This window comes from Plectropomus leopardus, chromosome 11 (assembly GCF_026936395.1).
Source record: "Plectropomus leopardus strain MGB_pleo_1.0 chromosome 11, ASM2693639v1, whole genome shotgun sequence".
In the NCBI taxonomy this organism is placed as follows: Eukaryota; Metazoa; Chordata; class Actinopteri; order Perciformes; family Serranidae; genus Plectropomus; species Plectropomus leopardus.
The window spans coordinates 12130306-12147905 of NC_142186.1; the positions used below are offsets into that span (position 1 = coordinate 12130306).

General features: G+C 41.2%; 1 protein-coding gene across 2 annotated transcripts in view; it reads left to right on the top strand.

Annotated features, from left to right (window-relative positions):
• The first annotated feature begins 14865 nt into the window (after nt 1-14865).
• Nucleotides 14866-17600, top strand: part of LOC121945336 (CUB and sushi domain-containing protein 3-like) — a 235458-nt gene continuing 232723 nt past the window's right edge. For both annotated transcript variants that reach the window (XM_088084026.1, XM_088084027.1), the window contains exon 1: nt 14866-15373. In XM_088084026.1, coding sequence (XP_087940152.1) covers nt 15196-15373 — 178 coding nt within the window. In that variant the 5' untranslated portion in view covers nt 14866-15195. The remainder of the gene's footprint in view (nt 15374-17600) is intronic.

Sequence of the window (17600 nt, forward strand, 5' to 3'; positions counted from 1 at the left end):
GGTCATTGTGTTTTTTCAAATTAGCCTTACATATTCGCAGGAAATGTACAGTTTATACTCATGAGATGCATGCAGTATTTTTCAAAATAAACTTATGACATTGGTAAAACACGGATTTCAAGTGAAAGTCCATGGTTTGTTGGACCCATCCACCACTGCTCCCACCCACCCCATAGTGACTTTTCAGCTCCTTATAATATGTCGTTACTGGCAATATTTCAAATTGATGCTTCTGGGCTGTGTTTATAAACTAATGCCATTTTGTCAAATCACTGTCAAAGCCACAGTATTTGATTAGTTATAAAAAAGAGGCTGTATGATTAGGAAAAGATCTTGTTTAAATGCCTTAATGAGTTGCAAAAAAAAAAGCTCGTCTTGGTGCCACCATCACTACTGGAAATGCTGTGATATTATTATATTATATTACGATTGTTGTTTGTTGTTGTCGCAGCTGTCTGGACTAGCTTTCACACCATCAACCATCCCCTTCACCTCCCAATGACAAAGTCAGCTCATATGCATTACACACACACAAATATGATATATATGAAACATGAAAATGTAACGTGTGGTTAGCTAACCCAGTGCCACGTTTTCTTCTGGCAACTTGGCTGCGCTGGCTCACTATGAAACTGTCAAACTGTCATGGCCCACTGGGACACCGGAAAAGAACATTGTTAATGACATTATAACACCTCAGCCTTTCCTGTCTGCTGTGAAAGTCCTTTTCAGGAGGCAAAATGAAGATGGAATTATATTGGTGTGGGTGTGGTATATGATTAGAGAATACATATTAGTTAGCCTGTCTTCTCTCCTCATTCCCCCTGCGGTCACTAACAGGCGGACAGCAGTTTGAGTCCGGTCCCACCTAAATTCAACCTGGATCTAGAGCTGAGTCATCCCCCCCTGTAAAAAATTAACAAATCCCCTACTAGCTATAGTATAAAATGAATGTGGAAGACATTCATTTTGATAACTTCCATTTGGATTTGTAGGATCTTCATGACAGAATATTATTTTGTTAAATGCATGATGTGGAGTGTTTGACCTCTAGTAGCAGTATGGAGTCTTTATGAGTGCGTTCGTGTTTTATTAATCTCATATCCACATGTACATGACTAAGCTAACAGGCCTGCCAATGATTTCACATTACTCCACCGATCTATAGGTGATGGTAACGTATCGAGATATGCCCTAACCCTAACCCTAACCCTTTGCTAATGTTTTTCTGAGGATGGAAATGCATTCCACACATTTGTAAGAACCTAAGAATAGGTTACACAAAATGAGTTTTGGCGATTAACACTCCAAGTAAACAGAATTTGGTTAGTTTAAAAGAAAACTCCACGGGACTCCTTTTAATAGAATCTATTCAGTGATGGTGATCTAGCAACATCAAACCATTGCTCTCAGTGAGAAACAGACCTGGATTAACCCTGCTGATTTAAGATTCCAGACGGCCGGTCCTGCATTATGTATCCTAACATTCAAGTAATCAGAAATGTATCAGCTATAAATGGCAGCTCCAGCTGTTGGATCCACCACCTCCACCACTTCAACCCTCCACTGAGGTCACAGCCTGACCCTGCAGGCCATCATACCTTATATTCTAACTGCACCATTTGCTCCCTCGGCCCAATACCTACACCTCTCTTTAAACCCTGTTCCCCCATCTTGTCTCAGTTCATCATGCATCAACAAATCTTTGCAGACAGGAGAGGTGCCCGCTGCCTTTAAAATAGCAGCTCTGAGTTCAATCCTAGGGAAATGTAACCTCAATCAAGGCTCTCACTCAAACTACACAGACCCGTCCCCAACCTGCTGTTTGCCTCCAAAATGTTACAGCATGCTGCTTCAGTCACAGCTGTCCAAAAATGAACTTGATAAAACATTTTAGTCACTGGCAGTTCACAGCGGCACAGAAATGATCTTGAATGAAGCTTTTCCATGACTGACTAATGGCAGCCAGCTCAGCTTCAAGTCTATTTTTCATTTTTATTACAGACCACAATATTCTCCTCAATCAATGAGTCCTGAAATGGTTTTCACTCTTCTCCACTGTTATTTAGCTATTAGTAGCAGTATGTATGCGTGAAAATGTTTTTTTTTTTTTGCTGTAGCAGTCACAGCAAAAATCTGAGTGTGTGAAATTTTGTAAACTTGTAAGAAGTACTGCAGGATTTCAAATGGTGCAGTAATGAATGCGAGGTGTAAGTTTTAAAGTTGTGTTTCCATGAGCGCAGAAAATAATTCAGAAACACACTACACCAAAAACAGTTTTGTCTCACTTCAGATTTATTGTTTATGTGCACTTACAGTACTTTGTACAAATATAAATTCCTTTGTAAACATGCCCAGATGTTTTGCCACAGGTACAGATTTTATTGTATAAATATAAAAGGATTTTACAACAAAAATAAATTCAGAGCTGACAGGATTTACTGGTTAAATTAGTTCAAGTGGAGCTGGAGAATAAAACAAAGAAATGGAACACAATTTCATACGATCCACAGAGGTGTTGTGAGGCAATCTTACAAAGGACCTCTGTCTAGCTATACATGCAGCGATGTAATGTGCTTATATCTGTCTCAGTCCAAAGACAATAACAGTGTGAGAAAATACACAGTATGGCCAAATCCCATTTTTTATTTTGGCCCCTACCCCTAGTCTTCGAGTGCCCCTTCGCCCCTCAGATCAGAGTTACAAGGGGTAGTGGTTGAAATCTTCCCCTATGAAATGGGAAAACCCTTAAAAACCCTGATATGTCATCAAAAAATGATAATATCACACTTACAGTTGTCATTTTTCTGATGATCTATCTATCTTTTCTATCTTCCCCTCCTTCTTCTGGCCCCTCATCATGCCCTTCATGTGACTGATTAGGATCCTCACCAACACATTCACAGTCACACCATACAACTGAGCTTAGGGAGCTGCATAATACCACTTTTGCCAGACACAAAGTTGCGATTCACAACTTAACGGAATAAACAAGTCATTAAATACAAAAGAGTACCCGTACACCTGTTTGAACAATCCAGAGTAGTGCCATAAAAAAAATCGAGCATGTCGACTGGCACACACAGCAGCCAATCATGTTGCCAAATTCCTTATTTAGCCTATAGCACCAAATAACTCATTAAAACCAAACTCTTCTGAAAAACAAACACATGAGCACACATCAGCATGATAAGAACCAGCATACCCTAAATGACAGAAACCATCTTTATTAAAAATGTATATTTAGTTTGGCCCATGTCCTATCTATTAACATGAGGGGGGTGTTATTACCTACACTGCAGACAGGCACCATGGATGCAACTTTGCTGCTGGACTTAAGTCAAATTTGGGGCGTCATATGCCTTCAAAGAGAGGATTGGAATATGTTTGTAGAGAATGCTAATAGCAGTTTGTTTTGTTAAGCTTGGATACGACCTTAAGATAGATAATACAGTGGCTATCCTTATTTTTCAGTCTTAATTGATGTATAGATAGAACAGCATTGTGATGTTTGGGGTAGTGAGCAGTGCAAAGCATGGTGGGATACTGGACATGGAAGCCACTGTATAGACTGGCACCAGTAGACGATGTGGTTGAGTTTATTCATTTTATCCAGTTTGAAAACACAGTGGAATGGCTGCGTTATCAACTTCCGTAACTTTTCTTATGATTAACATAGAAAAACATATTGCGAATGGCATGTGATCATTTTTTGGCTTTCCAGCTTGGAAGGAAAACAATAGATTTCAGGTTGCCAACTTAACAAAAAGGCGTTGCATTAAATGGGCAGCAGCTGTAAGATGAATATACATCACGATCAGAAACATTTCCTCAACATATGTTCGTGTGTTGGCATTTTCACACAGGCAAGTTCAGTGAAAACAAGTTGAACTGTTATGCAGTTGCTGTTAGCTCTGCTACACCACTGTTATCTTTCTTTATTCATTGCTAGTATAGGTTTCTTACCTTTGTGCCAACAACAATTTTCTGGTCGTTTACTCTGAAAATCTGCAGGTCCTGCACCCATCCATTTGTAAATTGAAGGTGAGCCGTGAAAGATTTATCATTTCCGAACTGCTCAAAAATGTAGGTGCTCAAAAAAGTTACATTTGGCAGCTTGCCTGACCACTCCTTGTGTTCATACCGATAGAGGCTGTTGAATTCCTTAAATTTTTAAAAGTAGCAGTGCTTTGCTTCCTTTTTTCAGCTTCTCTCAGTAGGGTTTGTTGCACTTGCTCTTGGACTGGTCCATTGTTTTTTTTTGTCCTCCTTAGAGAGACGAGTTCTACATTATGCCCAGAATGGACTGTGCCATGACGTTGTAGCCTGTTCTTTATACTCAGGTTGGAGTGTGCCTCTGAAAAATGTCAGCTTATGTGGCCATGAAGCCCTGACACGTCACCCGACCCCTCTATCCCAACAAGACACCCTACCTCTATGTGAAAACAGAGAGGAAAGGGTGAAGTGGTAAAGGCAAGGGGTGTTTTGGGATTGAGCCTATATATATGTGTGTGTGTGTGTGTACACACACATACAGTATATATACATATGTATATAATATGTATATGTATATATATATAGCAGAGCTTATTTTCAAAACCTGTCTTTGTTCTCTTGTTTACCTGAAAAACTCGTCAATTTCCAACATAGAAGTTGTATTTTTTTTAGTCAAATATTCTTTCAAACTGTTGTTGAGGAGAAAATGCATTTTAATACTTTTCATGTGTCATCTTAGTTTCTTTGAAAAACAGTTTCTCACTATCATTTGACTCAGACAGTCATGATTTATTTTTTCATTCGGTGACATTTCTACAGTGTCTTGTTTGAAGGAATGATGGGGGTGGTTCAGTTTCTTTGTTAAACAATATCTATTCACAGCCATGGCACAACGAAAAAACAAATTCAAAAGGAACCTTAAGAAACTGGGGTGTTGGAGATATTCGGGCGGATGCGACGGTAAAAGAGGAAAACTAGATAGAGACAAAATAACAACGGCAGTCGGCTAAACAATAAATGCGAAGAGGCAAAAGAAAGGCACAAAGCAGATACTGCTTCTTACTTTTTCTGTGAGATTTGAGGGAATCTTGTAGGGAGCAAAACAGGAGCTAACAGCTCAAAACCGAGGCAGCCCAGAGTGATCATGAACAGACATTAAGCTCAATCAGGTCAACAACGGAAGATTCTGTCCATATAAAAGAGATCCACATGTGATAAAGCTGCTATAGGGATGACATTTTCTGAGATTTTTTTTCTTTTTTTTCTCATTCCAGTCTCTGGGCACCACTGACTGGAATAACAAGCCTGAAACTGTCAAATTCAGCGAATTTATCTATGAAACCTTTTCTGTGTATAATGCGTCATGCCTTTCACCTACCCAATCAGGCACAAACAATTGGTTCACAATCTCACCTTCTCTCACGTTCACATTGATAAATGCTCTCCTCGGTTTCTTTTTTCAGATAAATGCAGCAAGTTTTCTAGATGCTGTTTTTCAGTTACTGGATTTGTCTGTTTAAAGGTCCACTATGAAGGATTTAGGAGCATCTATTTGCAGAGTTAGCATGGTGTATAGTATTCATAAATATGTTGCTATCAACTTGTTCATAATCATGAGTTTTTGTTACCTTAGAATCATCTGTTTTTGTCTACATACATAGGGTGTCCTTCTCCACGGAGTCTGCCATGTTGTTTAGAAACGACCAACACGTTCTCACTCCTGAAGTCCTCACATGGTGATGGATGGATGTGTGTGTTTGTGTGTTTTTCTACACTTTACCATGTGCCTCTTTTGCCTAAACCTAATCATCCGTGACTTTGGTGCCTAATCTCTCACATCGAGACAGCCCACACTGTTGTGTGGACATAGCGAATGTGCCGCATTATTCCACCACACGTGCGTTTGCTGACATCACAGTAATGGGCTTCGTCATCCCACTATAAAGTCATCGTAGTGGCACTCAGGAACGTTGATGCGGCAAGGATGCCTAAAATTTTTACCTGAAAGGTCACTGACCGACCATCACCATGTGACCACTTCAGGACTCCACAATGGACAAACTAAACACTAGATAGGGCCATTTGCATTTTTGCATCATCCACCGTAGTTCTCCTGCATGCTTGGCACACGGGAAACCTCACCTCTAGATGCCACTAAATCCTCCACACGGATCCTTGAACTGTCATATTAATCTCATACTATGTGTGCTCTTATAAATGTGACATTTACTTCCTTTAATATATATTATGTTAGTTTTCCTGCTTAGTTCTTGACAGTAAATTAGCTATTCATATGTAACTGAAGAAAGAAGAAAAGAAGTAAGCCTGGATGATGCTGTCATCAAGAACTTTTCCTACACTTCCAAAACGATAAAGATAAAATCAGTAATATATACAGGATATATAACAAATACATCATGCAGCTCCCCACAGGTATTTATTCATCAAAGACAGCACGTCTAATTGGGCTTTTAAAGGGCAATCACAGTGGGAGCGTAGAGATCAGGTCTTGATTGCTGCAATTTGGTATTTAGGCAAAGCCAAAAGGAAAATGCACACATTTCACAGCATCCGGTTAAATTGCATTAAAATGGAATTCAATCACACTCCACAATCAATGTGCACTCAAACCACAGCCAAAAACAATCCCAGCAGCATACCTGTTATACCTTCAATCGATTGTGATTGTGATTCAGTGCAGCGAGCGTAATCTTAGATCAGGGAGCCCAAATAATGTCCTTAGACAAAAGGAGATTTTACAAATTTCCCATCAGAGGGGAAAAGAGTGATGTCTCTGCACTGCCGGCTGAAAACTGTTCTCACCTTCCTCCCTGAATCATATCCTCTCTCCTCTACTGACTCTAATTGCTCTCTCAAAATATCCGTTCAACCCTCTGTCTCTCTGTCCGGCACTTATTCTATTTATTTCCTTCCATTCTAAGCCAACAGTATCATTTCATGGTCTTGTGGGTATTGTAAGAACTAAAAAGAGCCCAACCTTTGTGCTCCTCAAGTTTGGTTGCTTGCTCTTACGCGGATCTGGGAATTGAGGCTTATTACCCTGTTATCTTCACTGTAAATCACCCTGGGTTAAAATGTAATTGAAATACAAACGTGGAATGCAAATGTAAGGCTTCAAACCCCAAACGATGTCTTTGAATCGCTATTTCCCAAGTAACATATGCACACAAACAGGTGTTTATGTTTACAGCCACATGCAGAGAACAGGGCAAATGGATCTGCTTTTCACATTTTATGCTAGTACTGCAAAATAAATATGCATTTACCTCAGGCAGTAATTGCTGTGTATAATTAAGGTTGTTGGGCATCCATGGAAACTAACACAAAAACATGAATGTAAAGCAATTTCAGGAGGATGGCCCATTTTTTGGCACAAGCTGCCAAAGGGTAGTGGCAAGTATGAGGATAAATAAGATAAATTGGAGGTAGGATGGGAGACTTGTCTTTACAACAGAAAAGAAAAAAATAGATGCACAAATATCTCTTTTAGTCTCTTTTGGCAATTTCACCAGAACATGTTCAGCTGCCACCTGTTGGATTTCAAGCACAGATGATTTGTATCTTTGCAAAAATGTCCCAGTCTTAGTTTCTAAATTTACCTAACTAACACCAACGTAATCTGCAGAAAAAACAAGACACAGCTTGCCTCAACAGATCTGTGTTCAGTAAAATATGTATATGCATGTATCCGATGCAAGGTCACTGAGAGTGATCCCGCACCTCTGATCAAATCATCATACATCTGCTCTGAGACATCTGAAAGCCCCACCTGAGCAAACATTTATCTGAAGATCATTTCATTAGAATGTGAATATGATCACATCACATTAGAAACTGCTTCATGCAGCAAATCACCTCCAGAATTAGTTAATGAATTCATATTGTGTATTATACTGAAGTCTCACATGTATCTTATTTCATTTCAGTGCATTATTAAGATCTTTATCTTTACCCAACATCTGCCGCAGCATAAATAAAAAGCCCTGACCTGCGGCTCTTCTACCCTAGCCTTTATTTGCTCTCCTCTATCAGAGATGTGAGAAGTTGATTCAATTTGTGATCACATTAATGCCGTTGTTTAAGTATAAGTGGTGACTCATCTAACACACCAACCTACCCATGTTCAGCTCTGCTCAGCTCTTGCAGTAGCCTCTGGAAAAACTGGGCTTCATTTTCAATAGATAAACAGATTTGTCCCCTTTTCCCTCAGACCTCAGTTTGTTTATTTTTCATTTTATTATTTCTTTCTTTTACCTACCTTTTCAAACTATTCTATACAAATTGAAGTTGCCTATGTACTAATAATTACAAGAAGCATTGTGCATAGCCCAAGCTCATTTTTGCAAAAGCCCTGGAGTGCCAAGGGTTCAAAGTCATACTGTACATAAAAAAGCCCCCAGCACTGTGTGTACATGCCCAGAAAGCATAGATGTTTAGTTTCTTGAGACCTTTATCATAAAAATCCTAACTTGCTCGACAACCAGATTAACCTACTTCTTGACCACTTTGCCTTCATTTCATGGTATATAAATTTGCTACTCATGGATATGTACACTTTTAATTTAATCTAATGAAAAAATATGGGAAGCAGAGTTATTAATGTTCAAAATAAGCTGATGCAATATCGCGCCATGTTTCTTGCTGAAGGCAAATACATTTTTTATGGTATAATTTAACTGAGCCATTGATTATTTTCATCCCTGCTTGAGATTGCACAGTAGCTGAGTGACAGTGCAGATGGGTGAGACAAAAGCAATGACAGGCAAGGAATGGAATAAGCCCGAGAGCATTACAGTGAGTAGATAGTATATAAAGCACCACCAGAATACCCTTGAACCATCACTTGAAACAGGAAGTGGTTGCAGCCTGAGCCTCAGGTATGTCATTGACCTACATGGGATGCAGTGAGCTGCTCCGACAAACATATGCATTTCACCTTGGGAGCAACACTAAGTGTTATAGGACTTGCTAAGCTGCTTAGCTGGGTACTTGATTTGCCTTAGCCTTGCACCATGCTCTGCAAAAAGTAAAGCTAGCTCTAAAATATAAAACCAGTAATCTGCCTCTCTTTAAACATGGATCCTGCATGCTCAAGCACACAGCACATCATGTTCTACATACTGTACGACGATGGTGTGAAGTGATTGATTTCTCCTGCTTGGCAGCGAGATACCGACAACTTGTAAAAATAATGCAGCTATTCCAGTCATTTTGAAAGTACGCTGTAACAGAATGTGGTTGTTGTGCTGAAGAGACACAGATGCTATTTTGTGGGAATTCAGATGGGTAATTTTCTCCTCAGCGGGGTTGGAAACTTAGTAATATGGGTAAAAAGAAACAAATGCATTAAAACAACGATTTAATGATGACATTTGATGTAGAAATTGCCCATCTTTACTGCCCCAAAAGGCTGAGCGTGTAGCACTGTTGTAAAGGTGCTATTTAAGCAAAGCAACACTTTATTCAGTGTAGGTAAATCTGGTATTTCACAGTGTGATTAGCCTCGGCTGTCACGAATACCAGATTATGTTTTAGACTGTCAAAAAACCTCTCACTCAATAACCCCGCCACATTTTTAATGCCACAAGCACATTGACAAGTCTTTGCTCCACACTTACATTCAAATACATTTTTTTTTTTTAAAAAAAGGTGTTTAACTCATTTTTTTGCCTCTGTGGAGTGAATCAAAAAGCTAGCGTTTGCTTATTCTCTCCTCCTCTCTCTCAATCAGCAATTTTTCCCTTTGATCTTTTATTCATATGATTAAGTCTGTGTATCACCAAACTGTTCATTCTACATTTCAGTATATGATGAGACCATCTTTGAAGTTGGCTATGCTGCAGTGGAGTCACTTTGGCAAGCAACAGCTTTTTTTTTCCCCTCCAATTATTGTTGTAACTGAAAAACTTTCCATTTGGTTAATTATCCCATTTAAATCGTTTGACCTTAAGTGTAAGCATACAGTCAGTTTGTTGTTTGTGAAGCATTCAGTGAAATATTTTCCATATTAAATGCAAAAAAAATACTAAAACACTTCCAAGCTTCCCAGCCGATATATACTAAATATAGCCTGTGTTGCCTGGAATCTCTTTCATCAACATTTTTGTTTGGTATCTAGTTATTCACTATTTGTTACAGTTTTCCTTGTTGCTCTGGCTTCTGTGCTTCTGATATGTTTTTTTTTTTTTTTTACTTGGCTATAATTATGCTTTACCCTTGCTCCTCTCCTATGTCTCTTTTTTTCACTGCCAACCACCTCTATTCATCCTCACTCTGCCCTCCTTTTTCCTGTTTGTCCTTCCCTGCCTTTCTCTCACTCACATCTGTTTTCCTATCTCTCACCTTTATGTTTGCCCTCGATCAATACCTTTAACCCTTTTTGCTTCTCAACTCCTTGTTATCCCCTTCCCCTCCTTCTCTGATATTTCAGACTTTCCCTGAGGAGATAAAAGGTTTACGAATGTTTAATGTCAGATGTGAGAACAAAGCGCACAAGCAGGCGCAGTCAGTGGGGATCACATAGAAAGCCATATAGAACCTAATGAGAGACAGAAGGCTGAGTGTGGTGAACACGTAATAATAAGGCAAAGGTGATGTGGCCTGGGAAAGAGGAGAGTGAGATGAAACCGAGAAAGTGTACGTGTTCCTGTAAAAGCAATAGGTCATGTAGGGGAAAGACAAAATATTGTGTGGTTCATATTTTATGAAGCTTTTCTTGGACTAAAAATGGTTTTGATGTTGTCGATGTCACTTTTTATCCATATTTATTCAGACTGAGCCATTTCCCTATGACTTACAGCTCAGAGTGTTGCCCTGAGCTAAAGCGCTAGCATCGCGCTGACGATGATCTCAACAGGCATGCCAGTGAAACTGTCAATGCGTGTTTTTGTCAGTATGCCACAACGTAACCTGCCACAGGATGAGGTGTGAAGGTGTGCTTTTGTGTAATTGTAAGATCCGTGTTCCATTCTGTGTAAAGAGAAATGCACGCCTCCATTTCAAACCCCAACTCTAAATTTATTCACTGACAGGCCATCATCTCCGAGTACTGGAGTGGAACAAAGATTACCCACATGAGCACGGCGGCTGAATTTATTAAAAAGTGCTCACATGTACAAACAAGCATGAAGAAAAACACTCAAGTGGACATTTGTTTGTACTTCATCTTTTTTATGCCCCAAATACCCTTCATCACACATTAGCCTATCCCCACCCCTCTCTGCCGTCACGGTCACAGAGATCTCCCCCTCTGCCTTTCTCACCTGCACACAACTTCCTAGCGGCCCTTGGGTGCTAGAGGTAGCAGACCCAGAGCAATGGAGCAGCAGAACCCAGCAGTGGATTAGCGGCAGTGTGTGAGAGAGGCCAGATCCAGACACATTCCTCTGGGGAAGTCAAGCCAGCTAATCCGACCCCAGTGCTTACTCTATCAACCCCCTACCAGCTGCACTTCGCCCCTGCAAACAGACAAACACACAACCAAAACACAACCCAGGCGTGAAGATTTCAACTTAGATGTATTCTGAGGCGTGCGGCAGTCCCACATGCAAACAGGCACATTTTAGTGTACACCCCTGAAGGCCACACGTGTTACGTATACACAAATAGTCTGACACTTTTATTCACACATTTGCTAGCACTCGTGCGTAACATACACATATACTGTATGCATGCACACATTCCCAGACTGTCCAAGGCTCCCGCAGGGTCCCCTCTGGGAAGACAGGAGACCTTTGGCCCATGTGTGACATGAAAACCCTCCCAGGTGTTACCTCTCATACATGGCCACTGCTAATCAGAACATGCTGCCCAGATTCACAAGTACAACAGCCTGAGTCCCTGAGGGGAAACACAGAGCTGGTGCAGTCACTGTAGCAGTCTGACTGGCTGTTCAGTTGGCTGTCTGATAATCTGGCCAGTTAGCAGACTGGTTCTGTTCTTTCTGATGCAGTGGCCAACACATAAATGTACATTCAACACATCAAGTCCCTTTCGGGATGAGCTTAAGAGAACAAATGCAATCCTCCATGCAGAGAAAGCTCAACTGTGCTTAAAACACATGTATGCGAAAGTGTATAGGTTCAGTCTGGCATGCATGGACTGTTATATTGACATGGACACACACGCATGTGCGGAGATGCATAGAAAAACAACAGGGGGATCAGGGAAGAGGCAGCGTGATTGCTCATCAAGCAGCAAGCGAGAGCTGGCAAGAGGCATCAATACGAGTGAAGCCCACTCTCCAGGGCCCACCTGTCGATTACAGTGGTAAAGACAAGCTGCCTGGTGCCTCAATCCATTCCCAGCAGCCTCCACTGGGCCTGTAGACACCTGAAGAATTCTGATGCCAGGAGGGAATAAGGGACCTTCCACTTCACACCGGCAGATACGCAGTGGTTTGCCCCTGCTGCATAAACCATTCAGATAAACAACTCTACGGAGAAATACAGCGAGCTTACAAATCTATCGCTCACAAGGTAGCAATTCAGTTTGTGAGGATAGAATGAGATAGATTAATATCAAGCTGTCCACGGAAACATGTAAAATGGGACGCTTACATAGTGCCACAATACATTGCTTTGAGCTGGCAAAGACACAATAAATACAGAATGAAACGTAACTCACAAAATACAAAGCCCATAAAGTGTTACAGCTATTTACAGCCCCCCAAAAAAAATCACAAATAAATCTCAAGACGTTACAAATATAAATGAGATATTTATCAGTCTTTGGCCTGCAGAGTTGAATTATGTTTTCTGAATATTTGGCTAAAGGACAACAATCCCATTGCCCTCTGCTGCCTTATAATTAGGCGAGATTAGAGCAGAATCAAGCTGTTTTCTCCCATTTATCCTCCCATGGGAGAGCAGGGGTAGGGGAGGGAGGTTCACCCTGTCTAGCCAACTAACCTTGGACACAGAACAGAAACATGCAAAATGATGATAATCCGGACAACAGACTTGCACTTTGGAGTGGAGTTTTTAGGTAAAGGGCAAAGGATTTTTTTTGCACCTGTTTTCTTATCCAATCTGTCAATTAAATGTTTGAAATGTACAAGTATGACTACATTGATTGTATATGTTCTGAGCAGGGTTCCTGCAGCTTAGCGATGATTTTTAAATTATTTATTTATGAAATTTTGCACCACAGGGAGTTTGCAGTTTCACTGTATGCTTGTTCTATTGAAGACAAATACAAGTTCTTCTTCCTCTTAAAAAGCCTTAAGAGGCTTGAATTGAATTGGTATTTAAGTGTCTCAAATCAGTCTATTGAAAGTCTCAAAATGCTCAGACATGCGAAGTAGGATTTTATGAGGGTTTTTTTTCCTGACATAGTGCGTAAACTGTCAAAAAATAAATAAATTGATAACATCATTTTTAAAAAATTTAACTTATTGAATGCCCCTCCCATTAAAGTCATGCAGATCAGGATAGCACAAAGACATGCAGGTTTGCAAATTCAATGAAAAATGGCTTTTTAACCAAGATTCCGCAGTATGTCTGAAACCAGTATAAGGCAATGCATATGGGGCTCAGTGTAATTTGTGCAAAAACTTTTTCAAACTTGGCACTCTGCCAACAAACGCTGTATATTTCCCAGTTCTGTTCTACAAAAGAAAAACCCTCATGTTTTATGTTACAATAAGCATTAGGGGCACTTTGTCCTTAACCCTGCGTAATTGATGTTGGTTCATTTTGTTCTCTTCAATTAGTTGTTATAAAATTGGTTTAAAATTTCATTTTGAGTGGTATTAACAAAGTGATAAAAACTCTTGTCTTGTCTCTTGTCTTTAGCTGTAGGAACCCTGTCTGAGGCTCATTATGTGTGGGAGAGGGACGACAGAAGCTCTGGTTTAAAGGCTCTAGTTTCAGCACCCTGGACAGCTCTCACACTGTAAGTTACTGAGAGGCGCCCTGTTTGGCTTCCCCAGGAGAGGCTCCGGGTTCATTTATTAGGTTTCCTAATGAACTCACCCTGCTGACTTTACGCTAATAAATCTTGCCAATAGTAGGGCACAGGATATTGATTTCTATGGAGGTCATTGCAGCGACAATTATTAAGTGGGCAATATTCAAACCAGAAGCTATGCACATAATTGATTTAAGCCTCACCTGATATCCAGGCTCCTTTCAAAGCTGCTGCTCTCACAAAGTAGGAACTTTAATTTAGATTAAATAAGAATGTGGAGATAATGATGATGAAAAAAAGGAAGCCATACACATTCTTCTCACACTCTTGAGGAAACCCCATTTGAATGTGTTATAGACCGAATGATGTTCAGTCTATGTGCAATCACGGCCTCTCACTTCACTGCTCCCCTTCTCCTCCCCGTTTCAAAGTAGAGGTCGGTGACTCTTCCGAAGCTAGATGGCAGAAGAGCCCCACTGCAGCTGAGCTGCGCTTTGCGCCGTCATCATCCCATCTTTGCATTGCAAATTGCCCAGTCCCATCACTCCCAATAACAGCTCCGCTCGATCTCCAAAATGAAAATCAGAGTTATGGTGGGATTGCCTACCAGGCGAATTTCTTTCATCAGCTTTCGGGACGGGATGCTGCCTGTCTGAGTCTCACCTAACACACCCCCCCCCCCAGTCTCACACACACATAAACCACATGCTGTCATTAACAGAGTTCATTTCTTTCCCAGGATTTACATTCTTCCCATAAAGACGTGCCTCCTCCTCCCTGGCCACCCACACCTCACTGTTCGCACTTCATGATTTGTTAGCCACACATCAACCAAATCATACTTACACAGGACCCCCCCTCTCTCTCTCTCTCTCTCTACACCACCACCACCCTCCCCACCACCTTTTCTCTCACACTCTGCGTGGTTCAATTGCCGATCGATAAAGGCAGCATTCAAACTGTAGGCTAGACTCTTCTCCGTCCACAGCCCGCTTTATCGGGATTAAAACGGAAAGATGTTGAACAGCAGATGCGAGAGCGCACCGCCAGAGATGCGCACACTTGATGCCCCTCTCAGCAGAGATGGTTGAGCCCTCGTCCAGGTTGCTGTGGTCCTATCCTAAAATTCAGTCTTGCTCACTTCTCTCCTATCAGCTGACATAGCGCGGCGGGCGGCTCTGCCTGTTTCTCCTCTGAGAAAGGAAAAGGGGAATCAACCCAACAGAAAGCAAACATAGGCTTCATAGGTTACATGTGTTAGTTGTGGACATGAAGGGGATTTACAGAGACGGATACTACGACGGATCTATTGAACTACGGGACGTTTTCAACAGGAGATGCGTTAAATGTGGCCGAGGGGACTTTGTTCAAGCCAAAACGATGAGGATTAGGACGGGAATTGTTTTTTGGAATCTCATCTTTTCACTGATGTTCACTTGTGTGAAAGGTACGAGCCACTGCAGCAAGCAGCTCTGTATTTTCTGGTGGTGTGTGTGAGTGTGTGTTTGTGTGTGTGTGTGTGTGTGTGTGTGTGTGTGTGTGTGTGCGCGCGCGCGTGAGAGAAATCAAAAGCTTTAACGTTACAGACGTGCGCAAAATAGGCTACCACGGTTTACTGGATAGAGTTTTAAGGGACGCATTTCACCGGGTTGGCGCTCAATGCAGGCTTTGAGTAGCTCAATAGATATTCTTGCGGTAGCCTACCCCTCTTCTAATAGCCTACGTGAGCTGCTTTGCTTAGTAGGCTAACTAGTGAATTGTTGAGGCGCAAGTGCATGCACTGCAGATTTCCTATAGGATGTAAAAAGATTCTTATTTATTTAGGCTGCAGCCGTCCGCCTTTTCTCTTTTCTGGGTCGAGTTTTCAAGTATTTATGTGGGGATTTGCGTCAGGCCAATTCCTCCCCAGAAATGTTACTGGAACCATTTAGGGGGCCGAGGCAATTAGTAGAGTGGAACCAATTTGTCGACTGGTGTTTATCGGACTTGCCAGTGCAGGCAGGTGTAAGGTGGGCTTGTTAGTATTCTAGTGGCTCTTTCTCAGGGTCTGCCCATTTGAATACTCGCTCTAGCTGGTGAGGTAACCGCTGATTCCATTTTATTTCTCATATGCATCAGCTCCATTTATCCAGACTGATGACAATTTCAGCACAGCTGAAATTCCACTTTTCTGATACAGTTTTGAAAATTCTTTCTTTTTGACTATATGATGCAAAAAAAAAAAACAGACTTTGTACTCATCTGTGTGTTTTTCCTCCCCTTGTTTACCACAGTTATGTGATTCATGCTATTTACATACAGCTTCTATTCAAATCAGTCAAGCAATTGTTGCTCATTTACCACCCTGCAATTACCATGTTGCTCTCTATTGTCCACTGGCGTTAAAACAGCATTTAGAGCAAACAAATGAAAAGCAATTTGTTGCTTCCTTGCAATGTCAGTTACATGTTGATTATAAAGCTGAACACAAGTGTGTGTGTATGTGTGTTCCTCTCTGCCTGTGATCATATATTTAATGTTACACTCACTATGTGAAATTCTCATTTCCAACTTAAATTAAAGCCAAAGAAAAAGGCAAATCCAATTCCAACCCCCTGAATGTTTTTGTTCTGTGTGCGTGTGTGTTTTCAGGGACGCTGTGTGTATGAGTGCATGGCTGTTTATCTGTTGAATGCATGTATGGCTGTCTGAGTATGGGCACTTACAGATATCAATTTACATGCAGATTGTTCACCCTGTGAGTAATTCTCATGTCTGTCTATCGGGGGTGGATGAAATGTGCAGCATGCAGAGTAGCAGCGCCCACCAAGAATGAGCCAAGTCGAGTCGAGCGGAGTCGGGCACAGTGCTGTTTCATCACCACCCACATTGTGGCAATGTCAAACCTCGAGGCCACTGCCAATCCTCCTAGTTCTGTTACTTATTAGGGAGCCAGCCAGCCAGCCAGGGATCGGGGAGGGGAGGGTGGAAAAGAGGAGGAGGAGGAAGAGGCCTGGGTCTTCTTTTGGAAAAGAGCAAAGGAAATAGTGGCACAGACTGAGGCGAGAGAGAACCATGGAACAGCTGTTGTTCCCTGGCTCCGACAGGTGACACAATGTTTGCAGAAGTAAAAAGATATCTACTAGATCTGGCCTGTGACTCACTTCTCCTGCTAAGATAATGATGCTGTAAAAAAAAAAACCTCTATCTAGCAAAGTTTGTTCTACACCGCTTTGCTAGAGGTGCTTTTTCATATTAGATTATTTTTGAGCCAGGATCCGTGTGTGTGGGTGGTGCACAGTTCTGATTCTCAGTCCACAAAATTATCTCAGTCACCTGTCTGATTCTTGGCACTCTGTACATATGATGCAGCGAAATTTAGCAACATAGTTTTGTAATTAAAAAAAACCCAAAAACTTCACGGTAATCATGTTCTCATGCGGCAGTCCACCACCAAACAACCGAGGACATCCACTGCAACTGTGTCACCTAATCCTAGGGGAACTTATAAAACTACTTGACACAGTCACAGATTTAGAAAGCTAAATCACAGGGACTTAGTGTTTTTTTTAAATAGAGCAAAAGACCTGGGTTACATACAAAATGAATTCCTTTGCACTGATAGTGAGCAATTTGCTGTATCTTCTACAACAGCTGCGTTTGCCCTTTTTTCTCTCTCATGACAGTCACACTGC